Genomic DNA, 26,793 nt, shown 5'->3' with positions numbered 1-26,793 from the left:
TCAGGAAAGGGACCGTTTGGGGAAAGCATTCTAGTATCTCTGCATGTATTATTTTGACCTCATTTTCTGTATTTCAGAGCTTTTATTTCTTTTCTTTGTGCAGCACAGACATTGCAGAAGTGTGTTTTTGGTTCAACAAATCTGTCTCTGCTTCAGTAAATCAGGACATTAATTCTCCTTCAGCTCTGAACCAACAGCTGTGAACTTTGCAGAGCCTTTGCAGCTTTTGCAGCTAAACGGGCCAGCAGATCAGAGATCAGCAAATAACAGGCCTGTGTGACTATTTCAAGAGTTTTCCGTAATCAAAGAAAATGTTTAGTGCTTACATTTAAATATTAAAGTAAAGTACATTGGTGAATAAGAAAATGTTGTTTCTCTGTAGCAACTAACAGTAAATCAGATAAATCCTGTAGCCTGTTTCTATACATACTAGTTTGGTTGCTGAATATCTCTTGTTAATTATAGGCAAAACGTGCAAAACCAGTCCTGATGACTGAAAAATGTTTCTGCAGGAAACTGTGTCAGTGCTCTCCTCCAGAGTTATGATGTTGTGGTACATCTAAAGCTCTCAAAGGAAGACTTCATTTCCCAGACATTAACTTCACCTAAAGATGATTGTATCTACAATAAGCTTCAGTATATAATTTAACTTTTCATTTTGTCCCATTTCCAGAAACAGCATTAACAAAGCATATCTGATAACAAACAAAAAAAGCATAAATTTCCCAAAGCATCAGAGTGTAAACATCCAGAGGCAGGACAACATTTTTTAAAGCATCATAAATCGACAAGTCCGCAGATCAAAATGGGAAAACGTGGTTCAAACATAACATATTAATCACCCCTTAAAAATATATGATGTGGCTTCTTGTTTATTTGTTGCTTAAAGTCCATTTTGAACGGTGAACATTTTGGCCTCAAATACTTGAGATGGTAAAAGGCGTCTCTTTCCAAAATACTGCCACTAAAACACGCTTCCAGAAAACATTACAGGCTCCCAAAAACTTCTTTCATTAGAAAGAACGAAACCACAAGGCTTCTGGCTGTTTTCACTAAAAACAACTTCCTGGGTGTTAAATACCATCAGCCTCTGTGGTGATGGAAATTATGAGTCTGTTCTGGAGTCCGGTTCGCTCGCTTCAATCAAGCAATAACAACAATAACAATAACTTTCTTCTCTTCTTTGTATGTACCATGAAGTATATTACAAATTTTCTCTCAAAGCAAAGGATGTAAAAGTAGAACACCAAAATTTGGGCTTCATGTTGGCACGGTTGCTAGGTGACATACTGTAGGTTACGCTAAGGTGAGGACGGGAACGATGGTTAGACTGTCCGACTTCAAAGCTGATCACTTCTGGCCTTCGGGGTTTTGTTGTCTTTTGAAACTCCATGGTCTACATAGGAACGTCTTTTGCAGAGTGAATAATGAATGAACCTTCTGACTCTACTGCATTCTTGACCTTTTGGGAATTAGAACCAAATTACTCCAAAACAACAGGAGAGAGTTAAACTATGGTCCTACTTTCCAGACAGACAAATCCTGCATTTCTAACATTAATTCTACCATTAACCCCTTATAGGAATCTCATTGAATTAAAATTCAAATATTAAGCTAAGAGATCGTATTATTTGTAACTAAACTAAAAATATGCATATGGCAAAAATCAAAGCCAATCTAATAACAAGAAATGGCCATTTGTTCTAATATGTAAAAAAAAGTTCTTCTATAAGAAATTCATAAAAAGCACAAATTATTTTTGTAAAAACATAACCTTAGATTATTAATGCTGATAAAGGAACTTGCACTTTTTCATTTTCAACTGAGCTTATGGACCTTTTAATGTAAGTTTTTAACTTTACAATTAGCTTTCAATCTTTTTCACTTAGCTTTTTACCCTTTTGCCTTAACTTAGCTGTTTTTAACACTTCATTTACAGTAGGTAACATATAATCCAAGGGCTCTTTCATGTTTATTACAGATTAAATTATTATTACAGGTTTCTCAAATATGTTGTTACTAGATGTCTATTTACTGTTTCCTTATATCATATATGTAGGCACCACAGTTATTTGATTTTAATGAACAGACATATAAAAAGATCTTTTTCTGACTGAATGTCTCCTGCTATTTTATGACTTTGATGAAGACAAAGGTTGATGTGCAACACAAGTAAGTATCTAACAAATTGCAATTTTACAGTTGCAAGTTCTATATCCTTGTTGGGTGCAGCACCTGAATCACCGACTCCTCACTGATGTCCATAGAGTACTCATTGTATTGGCAACAATCTTTTCACTCATTAGAAACTGTCTGAGATGAAAAAATTTAACATGACTAAATATGCGCTTCCAGAAAGAGTAAAGATGCAGTTTGTCCTCCAAACTTTTTCCTTATCAGCCACATGAGGCAGAGCTGATTTCCTGAGATCTGAAAATAAACATGGACTGATCAGGCATGACGCCATCATCCAAAACCGTAATCACATTTTTACAATTTGTTTGGACAGTAAATCAATCAACTTTAGAATTTATATTGTTAACCACATAATTCTACTAATTAAACACTTTCATCTAGTTAAACCGTACCGTGCAACTGATGAGGCTTTGGTTAGCTTTTAGATTTACAACAATAAATCTTCTGCACGACTGGATCATCGAAAACCCTGACTTTGATCTCTCCTTTTTTGAAGTGCACAAACTTGAGTGTTTTCAGAGTAACATCAATGTCACAGAGGAGCTATGCCTTTTGTTAAGTGTTCATGATGCAAAAAGGTCAGCTATCATCTCAAGGTAAGAAACAGGAGACCTTGATTGAATGAAATAAATAAATATTCCCCCGACACTGACTGAAGACAAAAGATCTAAGGATGGATTTTTCAAATAATACGTCTCTAATGTTTGAGTTTAACACCACAGCTGCTGAAGGTATCCTTAATTTATTACCTCTAACTTCTTTACATCACCAAGAGTTCTAGTGTTTGAACCCTTAATCGTCCGTACAGGGCGGCTTTAGGGCACAGACACATCCTCAACTATTAACCTTCATGGCTAAATTCAACTAATGGGCATCTTTTAGGCTATTATGCCAAGCGTGAGAGGAGATTACTTTAATCCTGAATGTGCAACAAACCTGACAGAGTCAAATTACTGATGAACTCAGAGCGACTTACACCCAGGCTCACTTTCTCTCTGGAGAAACTCCTCAAGGTTTAGGAGTTCAGGCTTCAACAATGATAAGACATTTTTTTCTTTCATCTCATTTAGTTAACTTAGTGCTAAAAGTAAATTTGTATTACCTTCGGAAAGCTGCACTGGCCTACATACATAAATACACACAGAAAAACAGACAGAAAGCTGTTTCTGGATTGTTTTTGCCTAATTTCAGGCTCAAATAAAACCAGTGCCAGAGAAGAAGTTGGTTATATTAGTCCAACAAACAGAAATAAGGGGAAATAAGGCAGATACATATTGTAAAATTAAGTAGGGCTGAAAAAATGTATCCGATTAATCGTGATAATCGATTATTGAAATAATCGTCAATTAAGGTAGTAATCGATTATTCGTTAACTGGAGTATAGAGACTGTAAAACATGCCTTTAGCTGACAGAGGAACCTACATTGAGCAGCAATTATACCTAAATTGTAAAAATAAATATGTAAACATTTAGCATTTAAGATAAAATAATTTTTCTTCTGTCAATATACTCTATACAGAATTCCTCAAGTGGAAAACTTTTAGTTTCACCTGGTTTAATTTAGCAAAAAGTCTTCTTTAAGGAACCTTTTGCCATCAAATTATCAATAAATAATCAATGAATTAAGAAAAACCTTGACAGATTAATCGATTTGCAAAATAATCGTTTGTTGCAGCCCTAAAGTGAACCGTAATCATTCTCATTGGTCCCCTGGGATGAAGGTAACGTTCTTTTTAGAAAAAACAAGTCATCATTGAATAATTTCTTAGTTAAATTAATCAATTTCAAGTTTTTCTCCATTCAAACTGGAACTACTTTAGTGCAATGTGCAGTCTGTGTTTACTACTTGGATCTGGATCTAATCGTATGTAAATTCCCTGGGTTGCCAAAGCAGAGCAGAGCATTTTGGTATTTTATGTTGGCAAAAAGGCAGCAGCAGAGAAGCAGATCAGAAATAGTTTCAACAATAGCCTGAAAGCTTTGGCATCCTTCAAAAGTATTTGCACAGCCGGTACAGTAACTGTGGATGAATTGTCTTCACTGGTTCCTGAATTTAGCTAAGTGCTCTGTCGTCTCAATGACAAAATAGGACACTAGTATCACTGGGTTTCATTAATACTTAACCATCCATCTTATTCCGCCAATCTAGGTTTGGATACGCAGGGGCAGCAGCCGAAATAGGGAGGCACTATGGTTTAATGCTCCTTTAATACTGTAAATCTACTTAATAAATGTAGTTTGACTTAAAGTAGAGCCAGATGCAACATTTGCTATTTAAAAATACATTTTTTAAGACCTTAAAACATACTGTAACATTCATATTTTTGAAGTATTTTGGAATCAAGGGTTTGTAGAGGTTTATATCAATTGCTTTATATGTTTAAGTAGCATGTCAGAACTATAACTAGTTTCATTTCTGAATACAATTATTCACGGCCAAACTCCCTCTCTGATGTGCATTGTCGAAAACTAACCCTTTTAACAAAGGCTGAATGCTTTGCTTGGTAAAATGCTGGTTAGGTCACAAATAACAAGTTAGCCATAGCTATATATGCTTCCAGGTAATGGGTGTTTAATGATGCAATGTGCTTTTCACTAAGAAATGTGGCCATGTGATTTTTTATTTATTTTATCTGGTAAAGAATAGTTCTTTTTTAAGTCATACAAGAAAAAAAAAAAGATTTTTCATCTGTTGAAACATTACAATTGCAAAATGGAGATACAACCAAAGAAAGTCTAAGAATTGAAGGTTTTCTAATTAACAACATTAATCAGTAATTCAGCAAAAACTTTTCTTCTGTCCTTTTTTTCATTCTATAAGATTTTAAAATATGTCTTAGTGAACACAGTTTGCACATAAGGGAGAGAGTCTACAGACGGTTATGCAACTTAAACATATTTAATGGTTTATGCAAACCTTTCTGAACCTCTCATCACAAAATCCTTCAACCAATTAAAAATATGGACAGCACACTGATAGCAATGAAAGTTTGAAGGCCTTTGTTCGAGAACTTTAAAAGTGTCGAAGTGAGAAATATTGCCTCTGGATCTGCTTTTCTCTACGATAAAACTCTGAGGGGGAGTTCGCTCAACAGGAGCACGAGGATGTAGCAGCAAGCAACCTAATAACTTACAAGTTAAACATGGACAGATTTGTGAGCAGAGAATGAGGAAAATGGATTACAGATGTCCGGCATGTTGCCGTTTCTCATCTTATGTTTATATTTCCTCCTGTCATTAGTGTAAAGGAAATAAAAACTTTAAGTAGAAACAGTTAAAGCAGCTTTTGTTGTCTCCTTTTACTCCAATCTGGCCAGTGATTTGAGAAATAGTTTGATTTAATCCCCAAAGAGGTGGGCTGATTGTCAAAAATCTGCATCTGCAAAAATGTCCCAAGATATAAACCATGTTTAAGGGGATCTAGAGACTGGACATTATTCTAAAACATGTTTCAGAAACTATTAAAAGAACAAAGATATTTTGAAACTCTTCAGCTGAACAGAAAAGTGAATTAGAGCTCAATAAAAAGCCTTGTCACAATAAACTGCTAATACAAATGAAATGTAACCCAGGGGAAGTCATTATTCCCAGTTTATATGCTTTGTTATTGAGTAAAATGCACAATTCTCTAATAGTTTACATCTTAAAATTTTTTTAATTGAAGCCACGGACACAGAAATAAACCAGCCAGTGTTACGCTCTAAATCAACAGATTCATGTGAAGCAGTTAGGGATATAGAACAGCAAAAGAAAAAGACTCAATAGGTTTTTCTTTTCCATTAAATCTATTCTTCTCAGACAATCAAAAAGACTAAGAGATTTCTAGAACTTTCTCAGCTCAACAATTTATCAAATCAGACAAAATCAGCACATCACCAAATGAGTAAGTTCCTATGAGGCACAGAATTTAGGTTTCAATATTTAAACACAAATACTAGTGTACATCTTTACTGATTGGAAATGTATCCTACAAACTCAGAAATGTAAAACCAATCAAAGAAAAAAAAAAAAAACTTCAACAACAAAGAAAGAAAAGGGTTCAAGTTTCGGCTCTATCCAGATCAGTGAAGAACGGAGTGATCCACGCCTTGGACTCACAACACTGAGGGTCAGAGCAGACTCTTCCTGCTGAGGGACTGAGATCCTTAGGAGGGCAGGGTGCACTCCTAAAGACCTTCTATCAGCCATCTCCTATGGAGCTGTCTGTTGGAGCAGTGGCTTATCTGTAGCTGAGAGGAAGCGCCTGAATAAGCTGATCAAGAAGGCCAGCTCTGTGATTGGATGCCCCTTCGACTCAGTGCAGGAGGTGGGAAACAAAAGGATCCTAACTAAACTACAATATGTGTTGGATAATGTCTCTTCTACCCCATGCATGCAGCTGTTGCTGAACTGGAGAGCTCCTTCAGTGACAGACTGCTGCACCCTAAATGCACCAGGGAGCGTTATCACAGATCCTCCCTCCCAGCAGCTGTAAAACCCTATAACCACCACTGTTCCCAACAACCCTAATAGGTATTAGGTATGAATAGGTATTCATGCTGATTTTTGCAGTTTTTACCTTAGTCAGTTAAATAACATGCTGCTGTCATTTGTGCACACCTCTGGTGTTGCTGCTATTTTTTCACATATCCATTACTGTAAAAATGCCCACAGCTGTTGTATATATTGTGAAAACACTGTACAGTACAGTGTTTCATTTGTTTATTTTCATATCTCTGTCACTTATTCTGTTAGTTTTGTACACTTTTTAAGGTCCACATTTGTGTGATCACTTTTGCTATAATCTTTTGCTGCTGCAACACCATAATTTCCCCATCATGGGACAAAAAAAAAATTGTCTATTCTGTTCTATTCTATTGTATTTCTGTTTAGAAACATAAAAAACTCTCTGAATCTTTAGGTTTAATCAAGACGAGCCTGCTTACCTGCTGAGTCTTTAAGTTGAATTTGCATGCAACTTAAAATGAACTCTGTTCAACATGACCGACAGACACCGATTTTTAGATACTGGTCAACAAGGACAACAAAAAAGGAATAGTGGACAAGATGATTGAAAACATTTTTTTTTTCTGTGCATAGAGAAGCAGAGGTCCATAAACAGCAAATCTGGCCTTATCAGATAATTAAGATCTTAATATGATGAATTTCTATGATTAAAACATTTTGCAGCACGACTTCCTAGTCAAACTGAAGAACAGCTGATTTTCCTGTGCATACTGAATAGGCTAATTCATATTTTATGGTTTTTTTAAGTTGATTTCCCAAATTTAGAGAAAAAACAAATTTTTTTTTATTTATTTTAAAGCCCAAATAAAACTAACTGATCATCTAGACATATATTGATTAATTTCAGAAAAAAAAAACAACATTATCTATATGAAACAACAGCTTAGAGTAGTTATTCAAACATCGCTGCAGGATGTTGTACTGTGGTAGTATTTTTCTCCTCACAGACTAAACTTCTGCTTTTATGGAGTTGTTCAGCAGTCTTCATGATCATTAAATCAAACGTGTTTGACCAGCTGCACTTGACTGCTGCTTGACCCACATTTAGTTTTGGGGATCAGATTTTGTGAAATAAGCAGGAACGCAAAGCAAAGCATTACGGTTTTCAAATTACACAAAAGCTGCAGGAATGACTTAAATATTTTTTTTCATTCCTGATATGTTTAAACATTTTTGTTATTGTTATAGGCTATTATTCTCTATATCATGTCAGTTTTCATAGCATATAATGGAAATATTTGATGCCTTATTCTCAGTGGTTTACAAACTGTGCAGCATTATGCAGAGTTAGCATCAAGTCATTGTTTATCCACCTGGGACTCAACTTCTCTGTTTTGCTTCACCCTTTGCACCCTCACAGTTTTGTTTTACAGCACAGCTGGCTGTCGTTTTCAAAGAAAAGGGATCGAGAAAGTCACTTCTGTTTAGCGTCACACAGAAAAGAGGGGAGTGTGAAGCACTTATCAACACAGGACCAGCAAGTCCTTCAGAAAATGGGTGTGAGTTTACCTAAACTTAACTGTTTGACTACCCCCTCTAATCAAATGTAGTGATTTCAACATTTAGGCTGCACTTGTTATTAATTAGCTTGTTGAAAAAGGAAAAAAAGACAGAACAAGGAGAACCATTGTTGACCTCCACAAGTTTGGGATTCAATTTTCAGACACTCCAATTTACATTAGATTTGGCTCTACTAAGTAAATATGCACCCATTATAAATGAATGAGAGCATTTACACTGCCTCTGCAGAGCCACACAGGCAGATACGGTCCTTAAAGTCCTCCCAATATTAAAAAAAATACAGTGGAATCCGCTTATAGTGATCACGTTGGTCCAGAGCCAATTTGAACAATATAAGCGGTTGATTAGAATATACTATATACTTTTTATGCAGAATATCATCTAAATGCCATTTGTATGGTTTTTCAATGAGAAAAATGAAATGAAACTGATAGCTTTCGCATTTACTGAATTTTATTACAGTACCATGCCAGTTTAGTTAAAGTATACTGTGCTGTGAGCAGACATAACTCTGGTAGCCTGGTGTCACCGGTGCATTTTTTTTTAACAAGTCTGAAACAAACATTTTCATAGAAAAACATAAAAGATAACTGCATAGGCTACAGAAAATTAAAGCTAGCCTATGTCTGTTTTGTGTTGAGGATCTGCTGCACCGCATTAAGAACCCACTTCACATGTTTATCCATCTTTCCCTGGATCAGGGTGTTGTCCAACACCAAGGTCACTTCTTTTTTAAAACGATGTAAAAGATCAAAGTTTTTTAATCAACATGCAGGAGACCAGTTTTTAAAATGCAAACTGCATTCCTCATCTCAGCTCTGGAAGAGACAACAGCCTCCTCTTCTTCATCTTCATCCTCCTCCTCCCTCTCCTCGCTGCGTGGAGCACTGGTCCCCGCACCAAAGTGCTCTTGTACCTCTGCCATGACGTCCTCATCCATCACGTGCTGTCATCACTTTTGATCCACTTATTAAATATTTTTGAACATGTTTACATTCATAAAATGTCCAAAAATGAACACTATAAGCGGATTTCTTTATACCTAAAAACAAGTTATTTAAACAGCATTTGTATAGAAATGATTCTGTCCCAAGCCTTTTGAACAATGTAAGCGGTTGATTACTATATCCGTGACCACTATAAGCGGATTCCACTGTATTAGTTTATTTATACATGTATATGTATATCAGCTATTTTATGCACTATATCCAATAATGGGAGATAAAGAATAACTTAATCAATCAATCATAATAAATAAACTTTAAATCAATGCAGAAAAGTGTGTTTTTTTGGTCTTTTTTCAGCATTTACTAGCTTGTATTGGGCTTTGTACAGCAGGGCAGTGAAGCTGGTTCCAATGTAACTTGGAGGTAAATGGTGCCACTTCTATATGTTCAAGTATTTCAGCAAACTGCATAGGAATATCAAGCATTCAAGTTATGCAAATTTGTCCTTGCATCCACAGTGGTTAATGTAGGACTAATTTTATTATTGACTAAATAAGGCAAAATCAGATGGCATTGAACAGTTTTTGTTACTGAGAATAAGTAGAATACTTGTTTTCTTTTTATTTTATTCCAAACAAGCCCTTAAGAATAAACACTGAATGCCTTTCATTTCATAAACAGGCAGAATCCCTTTAAGTTTTAGTTCTGTAATTATTTACTCATGCCTATCTGCTGAGGGATTCAATTTTCAGACACCTACTAACCCCCAATTTGCATTACATTTGGGCCTAATCTGCGGTAAATATGCACCGATTATGAATGAATGAGAACATTTAAACTGCTGAAAATGTTGGAATTATTTGTTTGTTTATTGAAAATATGGTGACATTTGTTTATTGTATATCAGGTAAAAAAACCTTGGTAAACCTTTTCACATTGTTTTGCAAAAACAACGTTTGTAGAGGTATCAGATGTACAGAAGTAGTTACTTCTTTTATGATGACAGAAAACTAAGGTGAGAAAAAAGCAGCTTGTCACATCTGGTGAATGTATATCTGAATTATTAATTTTGAGATGAGGTTTTTCCTGAGGGAGGATTAAATTAAGTTTGCAGCGTTGATACTGCATGGTGGCACCATTTAAAGAAAGACTTTGGTTGAGTAATTTTCTCAAGCAAGTTCAAAAACAGTTCAGCCCCAAAGGCTCTAAAATAAATGTAAATTGGAAATTTTGGCTTGAGGCTTTTAAATTGATTAGAGTAGAATTTACCTACAACAATAGAAAGGGCCTATTCAGCTTCTAATCTAAAGTCTTCTGCTACCTCAAATCTCTTGCCATATTAAAACACAATAATGAAATAAAGCGCGAATGGTTTATGTGCTACAAACTAATTCAATTTCTTCAGAAGAACTTGGACTATAAATAGTAGAGAAATAATTAGATTCCTAACTCTTAACGCGATTTTCCTTCTTTGACACAAAAACAAACACAAACAAGCAAATGGACCTCAGAGACTGTCAGGATTAAGTGCTTCAGACGTCAGTAATTCAGCTTTGATTTTTAAACAGTTTTTTTTTTACCATTCATGCCTGGCTGAATACTCAGCTTGTTTTATGATCCTCCCTGGGCACTTCCTGTTCTGCTCTAATATTCTGTTCTTCTTTTCCATCATCTTTTTAAAATATTACTTGTCTTCTTGCTAATTTTTCTTTCTAATGGTAATTTCTCCAAACACAAACAGGATTCGCCCCGAGGGATAAAAGTGGAGAGATGAACCGGGTGCAAAGAGAGGCTGGTTAACAGCGCTGTGAAATTTCCTCCCATTACAGATTTGCTTATTTTGCTTTTATTTATCTGTCTATTTTTCTATTTTCTATCTATCTATCTATCTATCTATCTATCTATCTATCTATCTATCTATCTATCTATCTATCTATCTATCTATCTATCTATCTATCTATCTATCTATCTATCTATCTATCTATCTATCTATCTATCTATCATCTATCTATCTATCTATCTATCTATCTATCTTTTTAACATTTTGTATGATAAATGAAAAAAAATAAAATGATACTGTATGTAAAAATGCATCAACACTGGTTAAAATCACAGATTAACAGACTCACCACTGATTTTGAAACAGAGTGAAATTGTATCAGCAACAACCAGGCCTCTTACTGCCAAACCCGTTGATTAAAAAAAATCCCTTGAACATACTTAAGCTGATAACATTAAAGAGGCGGAAAGATTTCAATTTCAACACATAATACCATCTTAATTTTTCCCGACCTCCTTCGAACATGGTGGTGGTAGTGTTATGGTGAGGGGCTACTTTGCTGCCTCTGCACCTGAATGACTTGCTTTCAGTTATTGCAACATGGATTTTCTACCTGGAAATTGTGAAGGATGATAAACAGCCATTATGTAACCCTAGGCTCAAACATATTTATATTAAGTCCACCCCTCACTGTTGGTCCATGGACTGTTCTCCCTGCTTCCATCTGGAAAGAAGCTTTGCAGCATCCGATGCAGGATCAGCAGGTTCTGCAACAGCACTTTCCCTGCTGCCATCAGACTTTTGAACTGTTGAAACTCTAATCAAGTCACTAATCAGGATTCTGCATCACACTTTTAAACATCATATTTGCTCTACCAACATGGCAGATTTTTTTTCTTAATCTCTTTAAACAAAACACAACGCAATGTTCTACTACATTTTGCACCATATTTATTCATTTATCTCCACTCCATTTATGTTTTTTTATTATATTTTATACACTGTTTCATTCTGATCACTGCTGCACTTTAAAAATTGAAATTTTAATTTACACACTGTGTATGCCGAATGAAAATAAAGCTTGTCTAAGTCTAAGTCTAAGTGGTTTTAGAGTGGTCTAGTCAAAGTCCGGGCTTCAAGTTCTGCTAAGATGCTGTAGCATGATCTTAAACAGGCCATCCTTGTTCAAAAAACCCTCAATTTAAATGATTTAAAGCAGTTCTGGAGAAGTATAATGGGTCATGTAATGTAAAAATAATTGCAACTCATCCAAAATCTTTGCTGGAGGTAGTGTTGGCCTAGTGGGTTAGAGGAGTGCATTTAGAAGTTTGCAAGTACCTGGTTCCATCCCCACAGCCTGCACTCTGGGTTCCTGAGCAAAACCCTTAGCCCACACTGCTCCTCGGGCATCACACAATGGTAGCCCACTGCTCCTCAATTGGATGGGTTGAATACAGAGAGTGAATTTCCTCATTGTGGGACAATAAAGGGTTTTTATTTTTTACATCTACAGCTCAGAGAGACACTATCTAATAGGTTTACAGGGTTTTCCTTCCACAAACACCCAAGATGGTTTGGATTGTCGATTTTCCTTTATTTGGAAAGAAATCATCACTTGAAAACTGTACTTAGGCTATCTGTGTCAGATTAAAATCTGTTGATTATATGAATAAACATGAGTGTCACAAAAAAGTAAAAAGTGGAGAAATCATGGTGGGGGTACAAAATGCGCTGTAATCTAGGACTTATTCTTTAGTGCCTCATTTTTACTGGGAGAATATGACAGTCAGGACTTACTTGTGGTGTTGTATCTAACACCATAAAACATCTCAGGGCAGGGCCGTGACACCATCTGGCCGGCGCTGCTCCTGGGCCAGCAGGTGCCGATGCCGTCGATAGAGGTTTCACAGTAGATTGCTGAGCCTGAATGATGAGAAAAATGTCAGCTGAATATTTCCGACTACAAATAAACATGAAACTCTGACAATGCAGCAGGAAATAAACTGTAGTTGACGATGCTGCTTGTGCATGCACAGGGTTTTAATGATTACTCCTGTGCTTTGTTTTGCTGAGCTGGGAACGTCGTCTCCGGTGCCTGATCTATTTCCAGCGCTGCTCTCGTCTTTGATGTTAGTTTTTAAAATCTCAGTCTGTGTCTGACTTCTCTCCCCTGTGTGGTATTCCACAGCGATTGTGCTTTGTAGTGACTTCATGGGGAATCGGTTTAACACATCCGAGGGGTGCAGTGTGTACAACTCACCGCTCCACTGGCTCGTGGTGTTGCTCAATGTTTGGTTCCAGGACGCCATCAGGGAATGCACTACAATCCAACGGGAAACAGCTTCATCAGCAAACTCATTCCTAATTTGCACATTATATTCAAGGTCATAAAAAAAAACCCTTATTAGATTTTTCTTAAGATCCAGAGACAGTAAGCGTTAAAGGGCAATGGTAAACATCAGTGACAGACCTTTCCTCAAGCAATACCAGAATGCTACTTGCAAATATGTGCCCTGAAGGTCAAGCTATTATTTCTGTAATAACTCTGAAGTATTTGGATAAAACGAATCCGGAAATAAGGGATGCTCCCCTGGGGAAAAGGTGGCACTCAATATTGAGCTCTCATCACCTTTTCCTATAACCGGTGTTTTCACACATATGTACTGCAAAAAATAGGAACGAGAAAAGAAACAAAAGCAAAGCAAGTTGTTGCCAGAAACATGTTTTAAGAATTTTAAATAGTACAAATAGGGTAAATAACGTCAATATAAGGATTTTATTTAGGGGTTTGAATGTGATTATGGTGTTTTGCGACCTTTAAAAGCCACAACACCTGAAATAATTTTATATGTCTGCATTACTACTGTCTTATAGTCTAAATTTATTGGTTCAGAATCCATGGATTTCGACAGCATATTATGTAATACATTAATATAAAAAATTGGATACATAAATCATTTAATAACTTGGTCTATTTTTGAAAGGAGATATTTAGGGCTACAGGAGAGCTATGGCATGGTGTCTCAGCATCATTCTGCCTCACAGTGGGATGTATTGTGTGGTTAATTTGGAGGATTGGATGTCCCTGTAATCCTGCCAATGTGGGTGTTGGATCAGAAAATGGGTCGTTGAGGAAAGGCACCAATAAACAGCCACCCTGCCATTTAGTTTGTAGGAAATATCATGTATCAGTATATACAGCACAAAGCGAAGAAGTGAATAAAAAGCTTTTTATTTAAAATCAAATTTAAAAGTATAGATATATGTATATAAAACTGCATTAAAGCATCTGATAAAAGTACATTCAAATCAAAGCTTGCTTTGATAATTGACTTGCAGCTGAGTCGGTATCAGAGTACCAAATGTAAAGTATAAATGTCCTTTAGAAAGACTTATAAATGCTTAGTAATAAGACAAAAAAAATGTTAGTACCTCAGAAGTAATTTATAGTAAGAATTTTTGCAGGTTTTCCCCACTACAAAGCAGGGGGAGGTCTTTGTTGGGTTAATTAATTGTACATAAGTTATTCTACTTTAATCATATTACTTTAATCATATTATACTTACACATTTTGTTATCTCTATCTTACTCATATTACAAAGAGTGTTAAAACATTTAGTTTTGTTTGCTGTGTCATTAATGTTTTTTAAGTCTGTGCAGGAGGGATGCTGACTGCGACTGCTGTTAACAGATGTCGTTAAGGGTGTGGAGGAGAATGGAGAACTGTGCAACTAGATAAGGAGAGGGGTTCTCCTTATCCTATGATGTTGTATGATGTTGTATGATGTTGTACGAAAATTCTGGTTTCAACTGGGTTCTGTTCCCTCCCCCTTTAGCGGTTGAAACCACATTGTAATCAGGGCGTTTTTTCAATAAAGGGCTTGGAGAGCAGATACTGCTTCAGAGTGGGTTTGAAGTTGTAACTGAATGCAGTTTCTGATCCCCTCTCCTTGCAAGTAAAATATACTCAATTCTCTGTGTCATTCTTTGTGCAGGTTGCTGAATAAGGTGTTTGGTGTTCAAACCTAACATTAATTGGTCCTTCGAGCCGGATTGCAAGACACCTGACGATTCCCAGCAGGTAAGCGAGACCCAGATAAGCCTGCGGCCGCAGCAAATAGACCCTTTACGGGACTGGTCTCTCCCTTACAGGCTGGGGTCCGACGGTTGAAGCATTTCAAGGACGCAGAGAATTGTGAGTAGTTTTTTCCTTTAATAAGGAGTGAGTGAGAACCGTGAGAGAAAAAACAGCAAACAGTTTAAACCTCGTGAAGGACGGCGGTGTCCTCTATTTTTAATAGTTAAATTCCGCGTGGGGTGACGAGGTCCCCCTGTTGTGCTAAAACCCTGACAATTCTAGACTCTATCAGGTAAAACAGAAATTTTAAAACAGTTAAAGTCCGCGGGAGGGCAGTCTCCCCTAGTTGTGAACTAGTTAAATTCTGCGTAGGACGGCAGCGTCCTCTGTGTTTAAAATAACGTAAACGGAAATAAAGTAAAAGTTAACTGCGCAGTGTTTGTGTGTGTGTGTGAAAGGAAATATAGATATCACTAGATATCTGTATTTCATACCAAAAAGACAAGGGTTAAATGGTGAGCTTTTGTGGATGTTTGTAGACAAGAAAACTCCACCTGTAAGGGTTGAAGTGAGTTTTACCACAAAAAGTCGTTGATCACCATCTTGTCTGAAGCTCCAGTGTTTAGAACACGACAGGTGTTGAAAACCCACTGGGCCCAAATTTAGTTCAAAATGGGAAAGGGGCAAAGTAAAGAAAAACAGAAGTTATTGGAGGAACTCCAGTGTAAAGACTGGAAAGCAGTTGAAAATGATGACCCATTGGCGGCAGAGCCGTTGTGTTACTGGATAAAAAACTACGGTTTTAATGGTAAATTGAGCACCACAAACATAAAGGAATTGCAGCAAAAAATAAAAACAAAAAGCAAAAATAAAGACACTTTGATGGCAAAAGAAGGTTACATGCAAACCATGGTTTGGATGAAATTAGCAGGACAGAGAGAAGAGGGAGAGCGCAGAGCTAAAAGAGAGAGAGAGGAGAGACAAAGAAAAGAGAAAGAAGGGAAAGAAAGAGAAAGTGAAGAAAGAAAAAAGGAAAAGGAAAGATCAATAATGTTTCATAGAAAGGAAGATGACGAGTACGTAGGGCCCTATTCTGACCTGCTACATCAAATACATAATCTCCCACAAATGGGAGGTGCTGCCGCTGCAGCCGATCCCTCAGCTCCGCCACTCACGGGGGATCCTCCACAATATACTCCCCCACAGCATATACCTCCTCCAGAAGGATCATTGAAAACAGCCCCTCTTCAAGCAGCTTCTCCACAAGCTAATACCTCCCAGGGATATATTACTAGGTCCAAAGGTTCTGTAGGAGATTGGTCAAAAACTTTAGCGACAACATTTAGTGACATTCTGTCCCCACAGGCACTCCGAGTGATGCCTGTAAAACAGGAAGGTGTAGGAGAAGTCCTTACGCTTCCTTTAATAGAATTACCAAACCCCTTAGCGGGCCAGGTTGAAGGAAATAACCGACAACCAGCCACAATAATGGTATATAGAACCTGGACACAGGAAGATGTTAGAAAAGCAGTAGAAGGAATTCCCCCTCCAAAGGAGGATGTAGAAGAATGCATAATTCAAATGGAAAATCTGAGAAAATCTTACCATTTAAATGGTGCAGAGGTTCAGCAAGTCTGGATGTGCCAATTAGGAGCAGAATGGCACCATGTTAAAGGGAATTTTGTGCCAACTACAAACGCTGATCCTCCTACCCCTTTGCAACCAGACTCCACAGACTTAGGAACAGCAGTTGAGCATTTGATTAATCGTATCAGGGACAGATATCAGAAGAAAGCAAATTATACAGAGATAGGGAGATGCAAGCAAAAGCAGGACGAGTCTTTCGATGAATACAGGGTAAGGATGGAAAAAACATTCAGGGCACATAGTGGACTGCTCTTTAATGACAATGATGATGGGGCATTTAAACAGCAGTTGAAGAATGCACTGCATGCAGGATCATTACCAGAAATCAAAGGATGGGTTGAGCGCCACCACATAGACATGAGTGGTGGAACGCTCCAACAATATCTAAATCACGCCCTGCATGCAGAGAAAGTCATAAAAAGTAAAAAGAATAAAAGTAAAGAATCCACTGTGTTTTATCAGGAGGAGGAGGACACTGTGTTTTATCAGCAGTCCAGAGGTAGAGGCCGAGGCAGAGGCCGTGGAAGGGGAAGAGGTTTTGGATCACGCTCAACTGATAATTCCAGAGTGTGTTGGTCATGTGGAAAAGAAGGCCACATGGCTAGGCACTGTCGAAGCAACCCACAAAATGCAGGGAGCTCAGCATGACTAGATGAGCAGCCATTTTCTATTAGAGAGAAAGAGGATGAAAATATGGATGTCTTAAACCTAGAAGATTTGTTTTTTGAAAAAAATATAGACCTGAAATAGTCCTCATGGTCCAGGGCACTCCTGTGAAGTTTTTGTGCGATACAGGAGCATGCAGGACCACTGTAAAAGAAACCATACTACATGCACCCTTAAGTTCAAATTACTCAATAGTGCGTGCGGCCCAAGGTGTCACAAAAAAGGTTCCAGAGACTGAGCCGTTGTGGCTCAGAGACCCTGAAGGAAAATCATGTCAGCTGCCTGTTTTACTGTTGCCTGAATGTCCAGTTAACCTATTGGGCAGAGATGGCCTGGTGGCGCTTTCCCTAGCCATCATGCCAACTCCAAATGGTTTGAAAATCATTAGACAAAAACCTGAAGAAGTGTTTGTTCTCAGGGGAACTGGAAGCCCAAAATACTACTACGCCTTAGATGTTCCGAATAAACCCCCCACGTCCACTGGAGCTTATCTTATGGAGGAAGGTAAACAGGCAGTCAGGAATGTACAAGATCAAATGCCTCCTGATGATCTGCATGTAACCATGTGGTATAGAGGCCAACCAGATGCCCAGTATAAGCAACAGCTAGATAAAGCTACCCCTGAAAAAATCACAGTCTCTTATGTTTACTCTGATGTGGAGTCTAGCTCCGCAGCAGCAGTACTCCTTCCAGCATCTTTGCTTCCCTTGTTCCACCAACATTGGAAGCCACACATTTCCTTATGTAAGGCAAAACAGGACAAATGGCAAGACCTGGGGAGATTGGTTCAGAGAGGGGAACGAGCCTGCGACTGGATAGCAACCTTTGTGAACACATGGTACAGTGCATCAACAGAACTAACAAAGAAAGCTTTGTTCTGGACAGTAACTGTTCAGGCGGGAGTCCATTTAGATGAAGAACAACAGTGACAGATATATTTCACAGAAGCAGAGGAAACACTGCTGAAGCAGGTTCCAGCTAAATTGTGGTCTCAAGGACCTACAGATGTAGGCCTAGTTAAGAAAGCATTACCTGTGATAATAAGACCTAAAACAGAACACCGTCCTAGGGTAAGACAGTATCCATTGAAACCAGATGCTGTAGCTGGCATAGAGCCAGTCATTGAAGACTTAAAGAAAGCAGGAGTGTTGGTGGAATGTGCAGATTCTCCCTGTAACACACCAATATTTCCTATTAAAAAGGCACCCCCATCAACAGGATGGCGAATGGTTCAGGACTTACAAGCAGTGAACAATGCAGTAATACAGAGATCACCATGTGTGGCAGACCCTCACACATTATTGAATTCCCTAAATCCTCAAGCTAAATATTTCACAGTAGTGGACATTAGCAATGCTTTTTTCTCTGTTCCAGTACATAAAGACAGTCAGTACTGGTTTGCTTTCACCTTTAAAGGGAAACGATATACATATACGCGTTTACCCCAGGGATACTGTGAAAGTCCTACGATATATTCCCAAGTGATCTCTTCCAGCTTGTCCTCCTTTGAACCACCTAGACAAAGCCAACTATTAACATATGTTGATGACATTTTGATAGCATCTGAGACTAAAGAAGGTTGTGAAATTGATACAATCGCATTACTGAAACATTTGGCAGATGAAGGCCATAAAGTTAGCAAAAACAAGCTACAATTTTGCCAAAAACGTGTAAAATACTTAGGACATCAATTAAGTGCTGGCGGCAGAACCATAATGGAAGAAAGAAAAGCAGCAATACTGCATGCGCCTAAGCCACTTACAAAGAAACAAATTATGTCCTTCTTAGGACTCACTAATTATTGCAGAAGCTGGGTACCAAATTATGCAGAAATAACTGCACCGTTAAACTTACTTATGTATAAAGAGGAACTGAAAATGTCAGACAACCTAAAATGGACACCTGAAGCAGAAGCGGCCTTCTGTAACATTAAGCAGGCCATGGTGAGCAGTTGCACGTTAGCACTCCCAGACTATGAAAAAGAATTTGTACAAATGGTGGACTGTAAAGGTCATTTTATGACCTCGGTCTTAACTCAAATGCATGGGAATAAATTACGGCCAATAGCATACTATTCTACTAAATTAGATGCTGTAGCATGTGCACTTCCACACTGTGTGCGAGCAGTGATAGCTGCTTCATTAGCAGTAACGTCCAGTGCTGACATAGTATTATTCCATCCACTGACATTAAAAGTTCCCCACTCGGTGTCTGCTTTGCTTTTACAAACTAAAATGACTTTTCTATCCCCAGCCAGACACCTCTCATGCATGTCTTTACTTCTGTCACAGCCGCATTTGAAAATAGAACGCTGCACGGTGCTGAACCCAGCAACACTTATCCCCACACCGGATGATGGGGAATCTCATGATTGTGAGGCTCTGGCTGAACAAACTGCTAAAAGTAGGCCAGATTTGAAAGACACTCCTTTGTCAGAAGGAGAAACATTATTTGTTGATGGATCCTCTAAAAAAGATGAAAAAGGGAAAACAAGAACTGGTTATGCTGTAGTGACACATACCGCTGTGCTAAAAGCGGAAGCTTTACCACAACATTACTCTGCACAAGCAGCAGAACTGATTGCTCTTACTGAAGCATGCAAATTGATGAAAGACAAAATAGTAACTATCTGGACAGATAGTCAATATGCTTATGCTACAACACATACGTTTGCACAACATTGGAAAAACAGAGGCATGATAACATCAACCGGGAAACTAGTGACTCATGCCAATTTACTGAAAGAACTTTTACAAGCAGTACAGCTGCCAAAGCAGCTGGCAATATGCAAATGTGCGGCCCACACATCGGGAAAAGATGCTGTTTCAAAAGGGAATTCCTTTGCAGATAAAATAGCAAAAGAAGCTGCTTTAAAAGAAATAACAGTATTAACATTAACAGACAATTCACTAAAAGACGACATCTTACAAGACATGCAGCAGCAAGCTCCTAAACAGGAACAAGAACAATGGAAAAGCAAAGGAGCATGATTAAAGGAGGGGATTTACACCTGACCAGAAAATAAACCAATCCTTCCAAAAAACTTATACAAATGGGCAGCTATATTGACCCATGGTAAAACCCATGTGTCAACCGGAGGGATGGTAGGATTGGTAAACCAAACATATACGACCTATGGTTTTAATGCTTATTCAAAAATTTTTTTGTAGAGCATGCTTAATATGTGCAAAGCACAATGCTCAGGGGAACCTAAGGCCTAAAAGAGGACAATTCCCAAAGCCAAACTACCCCTTTCAACATATACATATGGATTTTATAGAACTAAGCCCTAGTGAAGGTAAAAAGTTCTGTTTAGTAATAGTTGACCCGTTTTCTAAATGGGTAGAACTGTTTCCTACAAAACATCCAGATGCACTAACAGTCGCAAAAGCATTATGCAAAGACATAATTCCCCGTTATGGGATTCCAGAGAAAATTTATAGTGATAATGGCACACATTTTGTAAATCAGATAATAACCAAAATAGGACAAGCCTTTCACATAGACTTGAAAAACCACTGTGCTTACCATCCACAAAGCGCAGGCCTTGTGGAAAGAACGAACGGATTCGTTAAAAACCGACTTAGGAAATGTATGGAAGAAACGGGAAGATCATGGACTCAATGTTTGGACTTAGTTAAACTACACATAAATATTACAAGTACGACCGGGTTGACCCCTTATGAAACAATATTTGGCAGACCATATAGACTTCCCTATTTTAATAATAGCTGGGAAACAGATGATGAAAGTACTCTAGCAGACTACATGAGAAAGATGCTGGAGCAACAAAAGCAACAGCTGAACCAAACTGACAGTGTCCCACCCTCTGTGTCTCCACAGGAAAAACAATTAGTTGAACCAGGTGATTGGGTCCTCATAAAGAGCATAAAGAGGAAACATTGGTATTCACCTAAGTGGGAAGGACCCTATCAGGTTTTGTTGACCACTCCAACTGCATTAAAAATAGCTGAAAGAAGCACATGGATCCACTTGTCACACTGCAAGAAAGTGATAGATAGATCAGATGAGTAATGTGTAAAATCACTTTCTTAATTATTCTGTGGAACCTTACCGTACTGCTTAGCACTCTAGTAATTCTACTGTGGTACCTGTTATAGAATACGCATTTGGTCTCCTTCACCGACCTTCAGAGGAAGGCCATCGTACAAAGGGGGTTATATTTTTTAGCATACAACCGTCTCAAACTAGTGAAGGTTCAACAACTCTGTCGAGAGGTCATAGGAAGTAGACCACTGTGTAAAAGATTACCCATAGGAAACTTTTTGAAGTTTGAACCTAGATAATGTTGCAACTTTTCATATTAGTTTTGTCTTTAGCTCTCACTCAGGGCAAGGATTCTTGTTGCCCCCATGAGCCAGCTATTTGTAAAAGGGACGTCTATCTCTGCTATAACTCTACTAGAGTAATCAGTTTGGTGACTATTCCTTTTCAAACATTCTCGCAAAGATTTAAAATTGACCCGGGAGATTGGCGAGGTTATGATTTCTACCTATATCCCTGTGTAGTTCAAAGAACTCAAAAGAGTTGGGGAGACGTTTTCAGAACCACTGGACAGTGGAAAAAAGGATCATATGGATGGACATCTTTAGCTAAGAAATGGATGAGTAGAATATCAGGGTTCACTGTTAACCATGCCTCCAAAGTTTTCACTATGACAATAAACTCCACAGCAGAACCCCTTGAGAAGGAAGGCTGTTCTTCCTCATTTATATGTGCACGGTCTAGTGAAACCGATCCATGTTGGACATTGTATCTGTGCTCTGCAAATGTTACACAAGAAGAAAATGAGATACAAGGGATTCTTACTTCTGCCCAAGGTGAACAGATAAAAATTCAAAATATTAATGACCCGCTTAAAACGGATGAATTGTTTCAAGTCACCACTGGAATCTCTGGGCAAACAAACAACTGGCTTTTAATGGCAGAACAAGCAGCTAAAACAGTGTCTAATGATTGTCTTGTGTGTATGGGAGCCAGACCGCTGTTACGTGTGGTTCCTGCTACCATAACTCCTCAATGTCTTCTAAATATAATGAATTATACAGTTCCAACTGATAATTGCACCTATTGGGATAAGATCTATCCCCTGACCACAGATGAGAAGAAAAAACCAATCTTTTTGAAGAAAGTGGCTGTGGCAAATTTCACCTGTGTAAACAGGACCGGAGTGGGCCCAAAATTGGGTACACTAAATGAAAAACAATGTGCAAGTATTTTACTGGTATCCACCTTTTTTAAACCTCAATCCCGCAGTGACATCTGGTGGTGGTGTGGAGATGACAAATTGTTTGACAGACTTCCATGCAACACCACTGGATTGTGTGCTGCAGTCACCTTGATTTTACCTGTTTCTATTACTTCACTCACAATGGATGAATTGTTAACGACTGTAAACAGTATTTTACCTCACACATGGCATACTAGAAGAAGGAGGGCATCTGAAAATGCGTGGAGTCCAGATGACCCTACTTATATTGACAGTATTGGAGTACCCAGAGGTGATCCAGATGAGTATAAACTAGTGAATCAAGTTTCTGCAGGATTTGAATCTTTCTTATGCCGGTGGTGTACTATAAATAAAAATGTAGACAGGATCAACTACATCCATTATAACGTCCAGAGGCTGGGAAATAGAACAGAACAAGGCTTCTCCGCCGTCCATGAACAATTGTCAGCTACCTCTCTGATGGCTTTCCAGAACCGTATTGCTGTTGACATGTTGTTAGCTGAAAAAGGTGGTGTGTGCTCTATTTTTGGAGATCAGTGTTGCACCTTTATTCCCAACAACACCGCTGCAGATGGCAGCCTCACAAAGGCCCTTGAAGGCCTTCGCTCTCTTAACAGCAAAATGAAAGACCATTCTGGAGTTGACACAAAAATGTGGGATGGATCTGGAGACATTTTTGGTAAATACAAACAACTGGTACTTTCTATTTTGATGTCTGTAGCTATATTTGCCGCCATCCTGACCTTATGTGGATGTTGTTGTATTCCATGTATTAGAGCGCTGCTAAATAGACTAATTACCACTGCAATACAACCCATGAAAACAGAAATGTATGCCCTTATGTCCACTGAGGAACACCCATCGGATAATGAAGACAGCGAAGAGGATGAATTCTCTTTACACTTTCCTGACTTTTATCCTAATCCCAACGACAATAACCCACCAGTTTAAAGTACCTCTGAGTGTACCCTTTACAGCTAAAAAAAAAAAAGAATGATTTCTTAGTTGAAAATCTGAAAAGAAGTAACTATTGAATGATAAAATAAATAGCTTAAAGTGAATAAACAGGAGGGAAATGTTGGGTTAATTAATTGTACATAAGTTATTCTACTTTAATCATATTACTTTAATCATATTATACTTACACATTTTGTTATCTCTATCTTACTCATATTACAAAGAGTGTTAAAACATTTAGTTTTGTTTGCTGTGTCATTAATGTTTTTTAAGTCTGTGCAGGAGGGATGCTGACTGCGACTGCTGTTAACAGATGTCGTTAAGGGTGTGGAGGAGAATGGAGAACTGTGCAACTAGATAAGGAGAGGGGTTCTCCTTATCCTATGATGTTGTATGATGTTGTATGATGTTGTACGAAAATTCTGGTTTCAACTGGGTTCTGTTCCCTCCCCCTTTAGCGGTTGAAACCACATTGTAATCAGGGCGTTTTTTCAATAAAGGGCTTGGAGAGCAGATACTGCTTCAGAGTGGGTTTGAAGTTGTAACTGAATGCAGTTTCTGATCCCCTCTCCTTGCAAGTAAAATATACTCAATTCTCTGTGTCATTCTTTGTGCAGGTTGCTGAATAAGGTGTTTGGTGTTCAAACCTAACAGTCTTTCATTACTATAATGCTCTTCAACTATAAGTTATACTGTAGGATCTAAAATAATTATCAAGATAAATCACATTGTATGATTATTAATTTATTTATTTGCATTGTATTTCACGGTAAGTACTTGATACATTGAAAAAAAAAAGAACTTTATATACAGAACGTTTTGTTTGCAATTACAGATATCAGATGTTTCCTGTAGTTGTTAACAAGTTTTAAACACACTGGAGCAGGGATCTAGGACTAAGGTTGGGTATCAATACAAATTTAATGAATCAATTTGATTCTGATTTTCTACATTTACAAATAATTATTACCGCTGCCAAGGATGTTATGTTTTTAGAGAGAGTTTGTGTGTGAGCTTTTGTCTGTCTGTGTACAGAATAACTGGAAAAGTTATGGAGAAGGTTTTAATGAACTTTTTATCAAAGTTGTCCCTCAGTCAAAGGAACAATCCATTAAATGTCGGTGATGATCCAGGTCGTAATCTGCGAAAACCCTGGCCAGCAACCGCCTCTTCCTGCTCTCATGCTCTCTCTGATTCATTGTTGTCCAGGCAAACTTTCCCCAAAGTGGGATAGTTTCAGGTCCTGGTCAGAAGGAAGTACTGATGAAATCGACCGTCCTCTCCGTCTGCTCCTAGAGAAGATGGCAGTACTTTCCAATCATGTTCTGTCTCTGGAAAACCTAGTGAACCTAGGTATGTTGATGCCAATGGCTTTTTTTCCTGCTCTCTGGATTACATAAGGCACCATGACTCACTAAATCCAGGTCCACCATGTTGAGGGTGAATTGCCTAGCACCATATTCAATGACACAGTGGAAAGTTGCCCCCATATAAATTCCTGTTGCCCATCAAACAAATAGCTGGCAATATATAATGTGAGCCATGGTACTCGAAAATGTTAACTTTGTTGCAGGAATTCCATTTGGTGTAAGCGTACTGTTTGGGTCATTGACCATGTTGTGCTGAGCAGTTCTGGGCACAGATAAGCAGGAGAATGAAATGAGTAATGAAGCCAGTCTTGAGTGCAATGATCATGACATATATACCAAACAATAATCCTTTATCTTTAGATAGGGGCGAGACTCAGTTATATGCCTGCACACAGCACTCTCTTCCATAATAGAAGAAATTTACTGCTTATCTCTGCCCAGTTTCTCATTACCTTTCACCTGATCCACCTGTTCCAGCCTCTATTTAACCTACCTGTTTCCAGTCATTAGTGCCAGATTATTCAAGCACTTGGTGAGTTCTCTCAAGAGCATTAGAGTTTTCTGATTGCCTGATCCTGACCTGTCCTGCCTCTGGACGTCTGAGTCTGCCTGTTCCTATTCTGATCTATTTGCCAGACCTGTTTTCAGACTCCTGCTGCATTTCTGACTGGAACTCATTCATGACACTGTTGGATTTCCCTTTGATACCTCTTTGGATCTCTAATCTCCTGGCAGAGACTCCTAAACGTCTTTGACATCGATTTTGGCTTCGCACTATGGATAATCCTGCCTTCCCGTGGTCACTAACCTGTGTTCTCTTACTGCAGAGGTTCCTGCCTTAGACACCCTCGCTGTTTACTGCAGATCCGTTTTCTTAATAAACGTTTTTTAGAAATCTAACTGTCTGTCTGGATCCTCTTGTTCTAAGCCTTGACAATATACAAATTGCAAGTTCTGATGGGAAGAAAAAAGATCAGATTTCTCTATCTGAATGGCTGATTACTGATCTTTAGCTTATTGATTGGTGCATCTGTACTCATTGTTATAACTATATAATGCATCTCAATAAACGTTTTAATAGTTTTACTTCAGCTTTAAAATTAAAAGAAATTACATGTTTACCAACATTCATCAAACGAGACATGAAATGAAACCTCAGTATTTTTTGCGTAAGGCCATCATATGTTTTGAATTTTACACAAGCACGTGATTTAAAAAAAAAGTTTATTTTTAATCTAGAACAATCTTTAACATCTTTGTTGAAAGATATAAAAATAAAAATAAATATATTCGATATTTTCATTTTTTTTCCAGTCTAAGTTTACTTGTGAGCTCTACAAAGAAAGTGAATAATATAAAAAGACAGTTTGCCAATATTCACCAGACCAAAGTTGAGACTAAAGATGAGGCTTTGACATTTAGAGGTTATCGACATGAAAAAGAAAAGACTGAAAATCAATTAAATCTCACAAGTGTGCTAACAGGCAAGCGGCTCAAACACTTGGATTTGACAGCTCTGGGAAATAACTGCTTGTAAAAAAAAGACGGAAGTGTTGTTATAACCGCTGAGTTAATACTTGTCTTTGACTTACGCGAGACGTTCCCTGCCAGCATGAGCAGAGTTTCACATGTCAGATCTGCCAAGGAGGCCGAGGAGACGAGGCTCACCATGGCGAACAGCTGCAAACAGAGGAGGAGAGAGAGATGGCGGTCAGGATTAATCACAGAATCAAATATTAACATGTCTTTTCTCTGACCAGCTCCATGAATCTTTAATTCCTTCCCAGGGACAAAGTTCAGGTAAATAAAAACCAGTGACCTTAGTGCCCTCAAACATAGGCTTATTTTAAAAGGTCCTCTTTCTTATTTATTA

General features: G+C 38.0%; 1 protein-coding gene across 1 annotated transcript in view; it reads right to left on the bottom strand.

Annotated features, from left to right (window-relative positions):
• Positions 1-26,793, bottom strand: part of LOC119775988 (corticotropin-releasing factor receptor 1-like) — a 120,801-nt gene that overhangs the window by 80,143 nt on the left and 13,865 nt on the right. Inside the window, exons 2-4 of the mRNA XM_038274175.1 lie at positions 26,513-26,600; positions 13,212-13,271; positions 12,749-12,874 (exon numbers count right to left, since the gene is read on the bottom strand). Coding sequence (XP_038130103.1) covers positions 12,749-12,874; positions 13,212-13,271; positions 26,513-26,600 — 274 coding nt within the window. The remainder of the gene's footprint in view (positions 1-12,748; positions 12,875-13,211; positions 13,272-26,512; positions 26,601-26,793) is intronic.

The sequence above is a fragment of the Cyprinodon tularosa genome, unplaced genomic scaffold, assembly GCF_016077235.1.
Source record: "Cyprinodon tularosa strain WSP-4 unplaced genomic scaffold, ASM1607723v1 ctg90, whole genome shotgun sequence".
Lineage (NCBI taxonomy): Eukaryota > Metazoa > Chordata > Actinopteri > Cyprinodontiformes > Cyprinodontidae > Cyprinodon > Cyprinodon tularosa.
This window is presented reverse-complemented; position numbering and strand designations above follow the sequence as displayed.